General features: G+C 34.6%; 1 protein-coding gene across 3 annotated transcripts in view; it reads right to left on the bottom strand.

Moving 5' to 3' along the window:
• The window catches only part of Vps13a (vacuolar protein sorting 13 homolog A), a 197,239-nt gene that overhangs the window by 124,546 nt on the left and 58,793 nt on the right, over positions 1-13,900 (bottom strand). For all 3 annotated transcript variants that reach the window (XM_041661420.1, XM_041661421.1, XM_041661422.1), the window contains exons 21-26: positions 11,954-12,086; positions 10,998-11,115; positions 8,421-8,559; positions 6,602-6,683; positions 5,293-5,447; positions 3,890-4,046 (exon numbers count right to left, since the gene is read on the bottom strand). In XM_041661420.1, the coding sequence (XP_041517354.1) occupies positions 3,890-4,046; positions 5,293-5,447; positions 6,602-6,683; positions 8,421-8,559; positions 10,998-11,115; positions 11,954-12,086 (784 nt within the window). The remainder of the gene's footprint in view (positions 1-3,889; positions 4,047-5,292; positions 5,448-6,601; positions 6,684-8,420; positions 8,560-10,997; positions 11,116-11,953; positions 12,087-13,900) is intronic.

Below are 13,900 nucleotides of genomic sequence, written 5' to 3'. Positions count from 1 at the left end.
GATTGCCTTAGATGCTACTCAGTAAGATCCCTTTGTTTTTTCAACTCAATACAATGTATCCTTTCTTTGTATTTCAACACTAAAGTATCAAACCTTTCGACATATAAACAAGCCAGTAACAAAAACTAGCAAACTGTTAAGGAAGAACCAAAATAACTTTTAGTGGTAATGAAAGTGCATGAAAAATTCTAGGACTGAGTCACAACAATGCCTGGTAATAAAAAACCGAGTACCTCTGAAAATACTAGTTGTGGAAATGCATCAAGAAAGTGTTACATTTTTCTATATACTAGATAAAAATCAGTCTTAGCAGTACATATCAGTTTACTTAGGTACATTACTAATTCTGTTCAAAACGAGATATTCCATGAGAATTGTTAGAGAAGAGATATCTGTATACTCTTTAAAACTATCATTATCAAATTACTTACAGTTGCTAAAAAACAGTGTCTAGAGACTGGGATAAAGGACTATAAACTCATTACACTGCTCTAGCTGAGGAAAGCACGGCACAATGTCTATGCAGCCCTTCAAACTTAAAACTATGAGCACATGAACCAGCACCCTATGTTAGGTATTAACCACATTTTTTGACCTTAAGAAGATCTACACTTCATTTACACGTTTACCAGCTTCTTGAACAGCTGTTTACCAGATCATTTGTATTTCATAAAGTAACTCTGCCCCTCACTCCTCAGAAAATAAAGCAAATTGTTTTAGGAACAGGCACAGTAGTGATAGTATATAATGCTTTTAGGAACAGGCACAGTAGTGATGGTATATAATGATTTCAGGAACAGGCACAGTAGTGATGGTATATAATGCTTTTAGGAACAGGCACAGTAGGGATGGTATATAATGCTTTTAGAAATAGGCACAGTAGTGATGGTATATAATGCTTTTAGGAATAGGCACAGTAGTGATGGTATATAATGCTTTTAGGAACAGGCACAGTAGGGATGGTATATAATGCTTTTAGGAACCAGGCACAGTAGTGATGGTATATAATGCTTTTAGGAACCAGGCACAGTAGGGATGGTATATAATGCTTTTAGGAACAGGCACAGTAGGGATGGTATATAATGCTTTTAGGAACAGGCACAGTAGGGATGGTATATAATGCTTTTAGGGTCAGGCACAGTAGTGATGGTATATAATGCTTTTAGGGTCAGGCACAGTAGTGATGGTATATAATGCTTTTAGGAACCAGGCACAGTAGGGATGGTATATAATGCTTTTAGGAACGGGCACAGTAGGGATGGTATATAATGCTTTTAGGAATAGATACAGTAGGGATGGTATATAATGCTTTTAGGAATAGGCACAGTAGGGATGGTATATAATGCTTTTAGGAATAGGTACAGTAGGGATGGTATATAATGCTTTTAGGATTAGGTTCAGTAGGGATGGTATAAAATGCTTTTTTGCAAGGATTTATTTATGCTTTGCCTTTGAGAAACAAAAATAAGCATAAACATAAAAAGTAACAATGGCTATACTACTTCTGGATTACTAGAGAACACTATTCAGCTGGTTTACTTCTTTTCCCAATAATCAAAGAAAATTACTTTGGGGGCAAAAGAACAGAATATAATTTTGACATAAAAGAACAAAAATTCAACACCTATATAATGAACTTTGTGTGACTAATCAGTAACTGCGATACATTTCCCCACACCCAAGTTTGTGTGACCAAGAAAAACTGTGACACAGTCTACCACAATCAAGTTTGTAAGCGCAAGACAACTGTCACACAGAGCACCATTCTCAAATTTGGGAGACCAAGAGATAATTGTGGCACAGTCTACCACATTCAAGTTCGCAAGGGCTGGAGAACAAGTAGACAATGTGATACCATACAAACACATTCCTCTGACCTACTTTTGGGTTAAACTACTTAATTTGATTGATAATTTTCAAAAGAGCCAAAGAACTTAGAAGATACCACTCACCAAAGGAGCTATGACAAACTGACACATGAAAGGATTCCCCACATCATATACCATCAGAGAAATTCAAACTGTCATTATATACCTATTAGAAGGACTGAAGACCAGACACTAACAAAATGCTGACAAGGATGAAACAATAAGTACTCTTATTTATTTCCAGGAAAAAAAAAAAAAAAATATATATATATATATATATATATATATATATATCTCAAAACACTGGAATAGTTTGGTGGTTCATTTACAAGTCATATATTTAACATAAAATCCACCACTTCAGTTCCTTAGTATTTACCCAAAGAAACAGACAGCATAGGTCTATACCAAAATCTGCATATTGCTATCTATTAGCATCGTTATTCAAAATTGACAAAACATAAAAGAAGTCAAGTTGTCCGTTATAAGTGAGTGGATAGGTATCCATAATGAATATCTATTATGAACAGTTGGCTAGAAAGCAATAATGGATATATTGGATAGATAACAATAATGTTCCTATGCAAAGGATTATGATTTACTGGTCAAAAGTAACTCTCTATCAAGCCATGAAAAGACAAGAAGATTTAAACACAGATTACTAAAAGAAGCTAACCTTAAAAGGATGCACACTGTGTTATTCCAATCATATATTCAGATAAAAGAATATAACATGGAAGACAGAAACATCTTAAGCCAGATACCACAGTGGGAGAACAGCAGATACTGAGCACAGTGAAATCATGCTTCTGATTATACCACCATAAGAACTGGCCTTTATACAGTGGACAAACACATAAAAAGTTTAACACAAATGTTTAAATCTAATGCAAACAATGGATTTGGGGTGATAAAAATGTGAATAGGTTCAACTGTAACAAACATATCCTACTGTTGAGGAAGTTGATAAGTGAATCATGGAATTTCAGTTAAGTGGATAGACCCAGAAAAGGTTGTATTGGAGGAGATAATCCAGACCCAGAAAGACAAATGCTGCATAGTCTCTCTCATCTATGGTTCTTAGCCCCATCTAAATTTAAGTGCTGATACAGCAACCCTTCATTAAAGAAGCTTCTTTTTTTTCTTTCCTCCTCCCCCCACCTTTTTTTCTGTTTGTTTTGTTTTGCTTTTTGAGACATGGTTTCTTTTTATAGCCCTGGCTGTCCTGGAACTATCTCAGAAGACCAGGCTGACCTTAAACTCAAAGAGCTCTGCCTACTTTGGCCCAAGTGTTGGAATCAAAGGTGTACACCATCACCGCCTGGCAAGAAGTTTTGATTTATAGTAATGAAGACCATCACAGAAAATCACCATACAGAGATCAATGGATGAATTTACGTGACAGCTCCTACATCTATGGCTCTGGGAACATCACAGAAGACGGAGTGGAAGATTATAGGAGTCAGGAAGTCTGCTGTGAAACAGTCTCCTCTAGAAACAGCTCCATAAACAGGACCAGAACAATAGCAGTATCAGTAGACATGCTAATGTGGAATAGGGACAATTTCACAGGGTTCCAACCCTAGACAAAAAACTACAGACAACTAATAACTGCTAAGAGAGGAAGATTAGCCTTTCCCAGTGATGACCCTCCAACCTGATGATTCAATACAGAATGGTCAGCCCTGAAGTCATCCATAAACATACAACAAAAACAGACTCAGCAGATTATATTTGTGTATTTTTATATATACACATATGCAAACAAAGAAAAATACTGTTGACTTGAGAATGGAGGATGTGTGGGAGGTGTTGGAGGAGGAAGGGAAAGGTAAGTGATGTAATTATATTTTAATTAAAAATATATTAAAGAAAGAAAATAGACTAACATAAATTTAAATGTAATCGTCTCTTCTTTTTCAGACTATTTCAAAATATTGATTCAAAGTCTAAGGAACAGAAAAATCTATAACAAGTAATCAAATTATGAAAGTAAATTATATATCTTTTAATAGTCTTACCTAAGTATTCTGGACATTTTAACCAGAACTCTTTCAAAAAGGCGTTTGCTTTCAAATCAAATGTTCTAATCTCAACTTCAGTACCCAATCCTAAAACACCCGTTTCTAGCACGGGTAGTTCACAGTCTCCCACAAGGTGATAAAACTGAATCAAAACCTGTAAGGAAGGCAAAACACATAGCTTACCTATGTGATAACAACATAAAGATGCATATGTAGTATGTTAAAAATTGAAACTTAATATTGATTTTCTATTCTCCCCACACAATCAATGCATACTTACATTGTATAATCATCACCAAAAAATGTTTTAAAAAACTGCCCACAATAAACCACTTAAACACTAATTCTTAAGAAAGATATTCTTAAAAAAAATATGAAGAAAACCATACTTTTGGTTGTAAGCCTAGCCTTTAAAGGCTGACCCATCCCTCCAGGCCAAATTGGGAACATTGGGGTCGGGGGAGAAAGGAGGGTAGAAGGGTAAGAGGAGGGGAGAAGGGGAGGGGCGAGGAGAACTTGAGGGAATGGGATAGCCGAAATGGAAGGACAGAAATTAGTACAAGGAAAGAGATACCATGATTGAGGGAGTCGTTCTAAGGTTAGCAAGAAATCTGGCACTAGAGAAATGCTCAGGAATCCACAAGGATAATCCAGTTAAGACCCTAAGGAATAGAGGAGAGAGCATCTGAACTGGCCTTGCCCTGTAGTCAGACTGATGAATATCTTAAATAGCACCATAGAACCTTCATCCAGAAAATAATGGAAACAGAGGCAGAGACCACCATTGGAACACTGTACTGTGCTCCCAAAGTCCAGTTGAAGAGTAGGAGAAATAAGAATATGAGCAAAGAGGTCAAGACCATGATGGGGACACCCATTCAAACAGTCTACCTGAGCTAATGGGAGCTCACCAACACCAGCCGGACTGGGAAGGAACAAGCATAGTACCAAACTAGTCCCTCTGAATGTGGTTGACAGTTGTATGGCTGGGGCACATTGAGGAGCCACTTACAGTGGCACCAGGATTTATCTCTACTGCTTGTACTGGCTTTTTAGGAGCCCATTCTCTTTGGATGGGTACCTTGCTCAGCCTAGATATAACTGGGAGGGCGTTGGACCTTCCCTAAAGCAATGTGCCTTATCCTCTCTGAGGATTGGATGGGGGAGTTCGTGTAAGGGGGTAAGTGGAGGGAATGGGAAGAGGGGAGGGAGTGGGAATCTGTACTGATGTATAATAATAAAAAAAGATAGTTCATTTTCTTTTTAAAAAATTACAAAAACCATACACCATCTCCATATACCTTGACTAGTATCTATTGGTAATAAAACTATATAAGTAAACTTCACAAAGTATAAATGACAACTCACATAACCCACATTTATGTAATCATAGCACATACCTCTGCTACTTCAAATCGCATCCTAAGTTGAATTAAATTCACTGAACACTCTTTCTTTTGTAATTTTTTGGGTCGAGGACTTCTAACTCTAGATAGGATTTGAGGATACTCTTCCAAGGGACTACATGGTGCATCAAAAAATTCTTCCTCTGAATCTAAATTTCAAAGAATGTTTAGTTTAAGTCAACAACAGAAGTAATCTATTTTTATAATTTTCTGAAATAAACGTAAGCATTAAAATACATCAAAACACAGAATTCATATATGCTTTATATCCTCATGCATATCTGAATGTAATTTTATATAGTGTCTTATTGTGACTAAGTTTTGACTGACACATCACATGAGGTCAGGTATAGAATATTTCACAAGTGGGGTTCTTTTTGTCTTTATAAATGTCTATATTAAAAGTTGAACACAAAAGCTAGAGAAAAAATACAGAAATTACTTTTGAATAAATAACATGGCAAAGGACAAAATATATGTATATAAAATATTTAATCTTTGGCATAAAATCAATTTTTTAAGATTCATTTTTTATTTTTAATTATGTGTACATGTGTGCATCTGTGTGCAGGTATGTGAATGCAAGTGCTCATGGAGTTCAAAGAGGGCAACAGATTTTCTTGAGGGGAGAAAAAGGCAGTAGTGAGCTGCCCAGTGTGTGTGTGCTGGGAACTGAGTCATGATCCTATGGAAGCACATCATGAACTCTTAACCATTGAGCTATCTATCCTGATTCAAAAAAAAAAAATCAACTTTAAAAAAATCATTACTATTTAGAGTTGGATAAGAAGCATTTATAGAGGAAAACAATGATCGTCTACATTATGAATACTGAAACAAAACACTACCGTGTTCCCTGTAGCTAGACAGTGTAATGGAACTCAGCTGACAACTCTGTAATACTAGCAACAGAAGCCAGGCTCAGTAACGTTAATAAAGCACCCCTTTAACTACAGCTTCATCTAATGTAATTTTTTGTTATCAGTAATTAACCATGGTATGAAAATATTACATGTAAGATTCCACTTATCAACTACTCAAAACAATCAAAACGTTTTTAAATTGAGTAGTGTGTGGAATTCTTTTGTTCAATGTAAACTGGCATATAAACCCAACTTTAGTTAGTATTTGAGTGACTCATTTATGAATGTCTCTGATGTATACATGACATAAACTTTAGTAAATGTGTTGATTGCTAAAAGAAAAAGATGTTTATACCCCTATACATAACCATTTGAAGAGAACAGCCCTCAAAAATGAACTCCTTCAATTATGCACGTGCAGTAAGGAAAATTCACCATACCATCTTCGGCAACAGAAGGCTGTTCCAATAAAGGGATTAACTTCTGAGAAATCTGTGATGCTGGCAAAGTAGATGCTTGAATCTGAAACAAAAGTAACACACTGCCAATCAAAATAAAGATCTTTTATTCAAATTTATGATAATTTTGACAAAAAGTTACTCAATACAGTCAGAGAAGCGATCAGATCTAAAGCAGAAAAAGTAAGTCCTTTTTTAAGTTTGTTGTTAAGTGTAATTGTGGGGCTCCCATAGTAACTTCCTGGAAATCTGTAAGGATTCTGAGATAGGTTTTTTTTTGTTTTTTTGTTTTTTTTTTTTTTATTGCGAAAAGAAGAAAAAAAACATAAACAAAAAACAAGTTTCCACCTCCTCCCAGCCTCCCATTTCCCTTCCCCTCCTCCCACCCTTCTCCCCCTCCTCCCACCCTTCTCCCCCTCCCCCCACTCCTTTGGACTGAGATAGGTTTTAACTAGAAATTTTACTTAGCCCATAAACCAGCTCAAGGACATCTTAAGAAGCAAGCCCTGTAGTGATATTTTGTTTGTAATCTAACAAATAAAGTTTGTCTGAAGATCAGCGTACAGAGCTAAGTCACTAGTTAGCCATAGAGGCTGGGCAGTGGATCAAGGGAAAATAAAAGTGACATGATAAGACAGATATAAAATTAGACTGAAGATGTTAAAAGACTACATTAAAATATGAATGTAAAATGCACATACATTTATAAAGCAACTTTAAAGACTACTAACTTTTTAGAATAAAACACAGGGGGAAAATCTTTCAACTTCATTCAGAGGTGAAAGCTTCAGAAATATCACATTTAGCTTTACCCAAAAAGAAAATAACAAATACTACTTCATCAAAATTCAAAACACATGAAGAAAACAAAATTAATAAAAGAGAAAGTTCAGCAGCAAAGCAGAAAAGCTATTGTAAAACACTAAAGTGGTCAGAGGAAGAGGAGAGAATACATCAGCAGTTCACTATCAAATAGACTGGAGAATGGGGATTCTACAAGTTAGTTTTGCAATTTTTTTAGAAATGTAAATTAAAGAAAAGCAAAAATTTAATAACTTATAAGCAAGCCAAGGGGATGGAAATCAAAGAAAAATGAGATATTTCCTTTCTTAAAATATTTTAGAGAGAGAAATCATGTAATATATAGTCAAAAAAATCAAAGGTGTAAGAAAATAACTGTGACTATGTAAAAATAAAAACTTAATGCATAGTAAAAATATACTTACATAAAGCACTAAAAATCTAACATAAAAAGTAATTCCAAATGACTGATAAATTTCTATAATTAGAAAATTATACTGCATTTACATAATACAAATACATATATTCACAGTAACAGTTCAAAAAAAGTAAAAATTAAACACAGAAAAACATGTTCTTTGAAAGATACACAAATTAAATCCAAAAGGCAATCTTTTCAAAGAGTAAAATATTAAGAATGGCCAACACTAAAAACTAATTAGAGCAGAGAAAGACACTCATTCACTGTTAATAAATTAATACTCGAGAGAAAAGTTGACAAAACTCATCAAAAATTTGTAATACTTTTCCTTAACAACTGTTAGAACTTAATCTGATAGACAGACGTATAACCTAATACATATACAAGTAAGTTCAAAGTCGCAATTTTCTCCATAATGTTAAATACTCGTAATGTAAATGTGTGTCATGAAGATGGAAGAGACGCAATTCTGCTGAAAATTAAAATGAGCGTAAGTAATTTCACCTGTGGTAATTTCTTTTACTACTTCGGAATCTATTTTTCAATTTAATCTTTCATTAATTCTGAAAAAGACTTTACCTGGAATGATTTGGCAGGGGCAGACAGATCAGTTATGGGTTCAGGTTTTGGAATGCTATCAAACAATTCCATAATCCCTTGTAGTTTTTTATCTGAGATTCGTAATGAAATAAGAGGTAATTTTCCAGAAATCTTGAATCTATTTTACAGAGACAGGAATTATTATAGAGTATATGAATTATACAGAATATATAGAGTAATTTTCATTCTGGTTTAGGTACACTAATTAACAAAGAATGGGAATTTGGGAGGTGGATCAGTGACAAATGCCTTGCAGAGCAAGCAGGAAGTCCTGAGTTCAATGCTTAGCACCTACCCCAACCCAAAAACAAAACAAAACAAAAATATAAAACCATGATATTCAACTAATAAATATTTAAAATAAAAATTTAAAACTACAAATCACATCTTACCTTATAAACCTTAGATGCACTAGCCTTAATAGTTTTCAGAGGTTTCTTATTCTAGTATTATTTCATTTATTGTTTCTCTCAGATTTGCCAAATACAGATGACAATATTAATTACCAATTTATTAGGTGACTATCATTACATTATTTATATGTCATTGTTGTATACTCATACTTGAGGATCACAGTCTATTTCTAATCCCTACTACATGTAAATTCTAATATGCACATAGTTCCTACAAGAAAACGTAAGCTTAGCAAGTTCAAAGAACGAGAGATTTTATATCCAAAACCATAATTTAAAACAAAACCTGAGTTATTTTTAACTGTCTTACCAATCTGATACAGGATTTCCCTCTGTAAGCTGTGAATATATTTTATTACCATTGATTAATAAAGAAGCTAATTCGGCCCATAGCAGGGCAGAATACAGGTAAGTGGGAAAACTAAACTCAATGCAGGGAGAAAGAAGACAAAGTCAGGCACACAACATGTAGCTGCTGAAGGAGAAAGCAGCCAGAACCTTACCTTTAAACCACGAGCCTTGTGGTAAAATATAAGATAATAGAAATGGGTTAATTTAAGGTGTAAGAGCTAGCAAGAAATACGCCTGAGCTGTTGGCCAAGCAGTGTTGTAATTATTATTCGGGTCTGGGTGGTGGAAAAACAAACATGCAGTCTCCATTTTACACCAATCTCTTTTGTTTACAAATAAGATACTGAATTAAAGAGGGGCTGGAGCCCTAGAGATGGCTCAGGGGATAAAGGCATCTGCCCTTAAGGGGAACTTGCCCAGTGATCTGAGTTTGATTACCCAGAAATCACATGGTGGAAGAAATTACTCCATCAGGTTGTTCTCTGGACTTTTACATGCCCACTGTGGTACCTAAACATGCAAGCCCTCCATATAATAAATGTTTTTAAAAATTAAAAATAAAAATGAAGAGAGGTTGAGAAAATTGGTCTAATGGAAAAGTGAAAAAAAAGTACAAGTAACTGATGTGAGATACCCAGCACCAACTAAAAGATGGACACAGAGGCACACACCTGCAATCCCAACACTAAAGGAGAGGTGAGGTGAGGCAAGTGCGTCTCTGGAGTGCATCTCAGCCAATTGATGTACTTTGGGTTCATGATGTCAACCTCTGGCTTCCACACACATGTGTATATCCACATGTACAAAAATGCACGGGCATACACAAACAAGAATTTTTCAAAAGGTATGGCCCTCAAACAAAATGTTTTAACTCATTGGTTTTACAGCCACTTTTCCCCAAAACTAATTTTTTTTTAAATTATACATTTTAGTTTTTAAACATTGGTCTCTAAAAATGTACCTGAATTCCTGTAGAAAATCCTAAGCTTTATTTCTAATAACTTAAATATTTCCATTCACTGTGGCTTAACTTACACAATACATATCAATTAAATTAAAGCATCAAAACCTTTTCCTTTCCTCAAATATGCAAGATGCACAATGTAGAGGGTAGGCATCAAAATGCTACATACTATAGAGTGGGCTTTCTTTTATTGTCTTAAATCAGTCTAATTAACCATCATAGTACAGATAACTGCATTAAAAATATTAAAAAAGATTTTTATATGATTTAGGTTTGACTTCTTTTCATTTTCTACAGAAATGAAGACATAATAAGTTTATATTAATTGGTGCCGAAAAAGTAGACTTCGCATGTGAATGAGACTAACATGGGTACCATTTTAAGCAAACGGCAAAAGGTTTAAGACATCACACATAATCTCCATGGTAACAAAAAAAAATTTACAAAATATACAAAAACAAAAATAAGAACATGATTAAAATATGTTGGAATAAATCTTAACCAAAACACAAAGAAAAGTCACCAGACAAAAAGGGGGTTAGTAGCCAGGGGCAAAAAGCAGAGTAGAATGGAATGTTACTATTTAGCGAGTATGACATTTAGTTTGGAAGACTGTTAAATAAAGTTCTAGAGATAGATAGTGGTGAGAGCTGCAAAATATTGTGAATTTATGAAGATGCTATTGAACTGCATATTAAAAATGGCATAAGTGGCAAAGGTTATAATATGAATTCTATATAATAGAGTCAATGGGTATAGCATTTCCTTCATTATAGATTTACTGAGAAAATCTACAATTACGTGAAACAGATAATATATAATACATACTTGGGCATCTTGATATCCATGAAAACCATGGCTTTAGAGAGTTCTACATTGACGTGCATAGGTGTCAAAATATGCTGTGTTGATACATTGAGCTTTCGTGCTTCTTTCCAGTTATCACCTAATCACAGAAACAGTCCATGTTTATTATTAGTATAATTTTATAACATACAAAACTTAAAATTATCTAAAGGACACACAATCAGCAAGTCTTTACACTTCCATTTTCCCCCTATACTACTTTATAAGACTATATTCTATAATAAAAGAAAAAGGGCTGTTTTTTAAAAGGCAAATATACAGTATATCTATGAATGATCACTATGCCAACCAGATATTATACCACCAAAATAAGGCAGAAAATTTTAAGTGCATACACACACACACACACACACACTTCTTATTCTGTTTCACATAGCTCATGGGGAGTAGACAATGGTGGTTCATGCTTGAAATCCCAGCACTAGGAAGGTAGCAATGGACAGATTTTTAGAGCTCAGCAATCAGTCAGCTTAGTGTAATGAGCAAGCCACAGTTCCCAATAAGAGACAAAATTTTAGCTAGGTGAACTAGGGAACAAATTTCCTGGTTTCAAACGAGAAAAATGTTAGCAGTCATTTTTTTTAGTAAGTAGTCAATTTTTTTTATTTAAATAAAATCATTGTAATTATCTTAGAAATAAACATCAATCACTCAGCTAGATTACCATAGCCAATCAAACCCAAGTACCGAGTCACATATCTTAATGAACGGCTGTTCGGAAGCAGTGGAGCTGAGCTTAAGGTTTCGCACTTTCACTATCAACTATCTCCCATTCACTGTGCAATATTAACATTAATTTTAACTCAAATACAGGAAAGTTTCAAGTATGTAGAGGGAAAGTCTTTAGGCATATCTTCAGAGTGTCTAAAAACCTAATCACTGTTTAAAAAAAATCAATAATAATCTCTCGTACTTACCCACTCTGCTGTAAAGCAACTGTATGCTTGTAAGCTGAATATCAAAGGAATCATAAGCTCTATGCATTATCTCTTCGAGGCTAGTGTTACTTGGTTTCATTTCTGATAATCCTGATCGACTTTTACTTGTCACCTTAAAGTTAATTTTAATAGTTTAGACCATGTAAAGTACTTCAAAATAAAACTACTGCTTAGCTCTGTAACATAAAAATTTAATAGGACAAGGTAAATTCACATACAGACACACAGCTATTAAGATCCTTATCCAGCCAGGCAGTGGTGGTACACATCTTTAATCCCAACACTCGGGAGGCAAAGGAAGAAAGATCTCTGTGAGTTTGAGGCCAGTCTGACCTATAAAAGCTAGTTCCAAGAGCTACAGAGAAACCCTGTCTTGAAAAACCAAAAAAAAAAATCCTTATCCATGAGACATGCAACAAAGACAGATATAAGACGGCATTCACATAATGAGGTCTATTTTTTAATTTACTTATTTACTTATATCAAAAATGGGAACCAACAGAGTCCTAGAAAATAATACCTCTTCACACACACACACACACACACACACACACACACACACACACACTTCTTATTCTGTTTCACATAGCTCATGGGATAGACTGACTAAAATGATTATCTCACTAGGCATAGTAGCATATACCTTCAATCCCAGAACTCAGGAGAACAAAAGAAAACAGGTCTCTGTGAGATGGAGGCTGGCCTGGTCTACACAGTGAGTTCTAGGATACCAGGGATATGTAGTGAGACTCTGTCTCAAAAACAAACATTAAAAAAAAAAAAATGGAGCGGTAGAAATGACTCAGTGGTTAACAGCACTGACTGCTCTTCCAGAGAACATAGGTTTGATTTCTAGCACCTTCTGGCATGTGCAGGCGCCAGGCACTTAAATAGTAAACAAATGTATAATGCAAACAAAATATCCATACACATAAAAACAAATTTAAAATTTTTTAAAAAAATATTATCTCTGAAAGGTAGTAAATTTTAGGTAGCAGATAAAACAAATTAGCTAATGTCAGAAAATTGAATCCTCAAAACTCTTAATACTTACATTCTTCTTAAACTGCCCTTGAAATAATTTTATAATTATATTCATAAAATAAATATATACCAAGTACAAAGTAACAGGAAAAGAACAAAGTTCTTAGGCAGAGAGAAGTCACCAAGCTGCCCACAGACTTCTGTAGGTATTCTACATGTGATGGTTGTAGTGGCAGAATGGTAAGTAATGATGACAGAAATCCCCTGCATCTGGACAGTCGACAGCAGCCACTAACCAGCTCTGACTAGTAAGCAAAAAACAGAAGCTGAAGATTTTAATTAATTTTTCTTTACCTTTAATAATTACATGACACTAACGGGTTCAGTACTGAATGGTTTAGACGTAGAAATCTAAAAAAATGCTTCTACTTAACTTATATATGTAAAAACTGCAGAAAGATGAGCACCTCCAGAACTGTCCCAATTCTATATACTTAATCAAATAAAATGTAAATGAAGAGTAAAAAATCTTAGGTATGACTTTCAAGTCTATAAACACAATTCTTAAAATCTGTCACTACCTTGCCAGTTAAGGCTAAAATGAAATCTTTGATTTTGAAAATACAGGGAGAAAAAAAACTACCTGATAAAGTAAAATTTTATTTACTAATCACAAAGATTGTTTCTCAAATCCTAGTACTGATATATATTTAAACATCAATAGAACTTATCAAACTATCTAAAACCAGTATATATTCTAGGGCTGCAGAGATGGCTCAGCAATTAAGAACATTTGTTGTTCTTGCAGAGGACCTGGGTTCAGTTCCCAGTACACACATGGTGGTTCACAACAGCCTGTAACTCTAGCTCATGGAGATCTGGGACCCACTTCTGTCCTCCTTGGGCAGTGCACACATCTGATATACCTACATACACTCAGAA

Source organism: Microtus oregoni, unplaced genomic scaffold (genome assembly GCF_018167655.1).
Source record: "Microtus oregoni isolate MIOR12 unplaced genomic scaffold, Mior012 000012F_ref0000307, whole genome shotgun sequence".
NCBI classification, from domain to species: domain Eukaryota; kingdom Metazoa; phylum Chordata; class Mammalia; order Rodentia; family Cricetidae; genus Microtus; species Microtus oregoni.
This window is presented reverse-complemented; position numbering and strand designations above follow the sequence as displayed.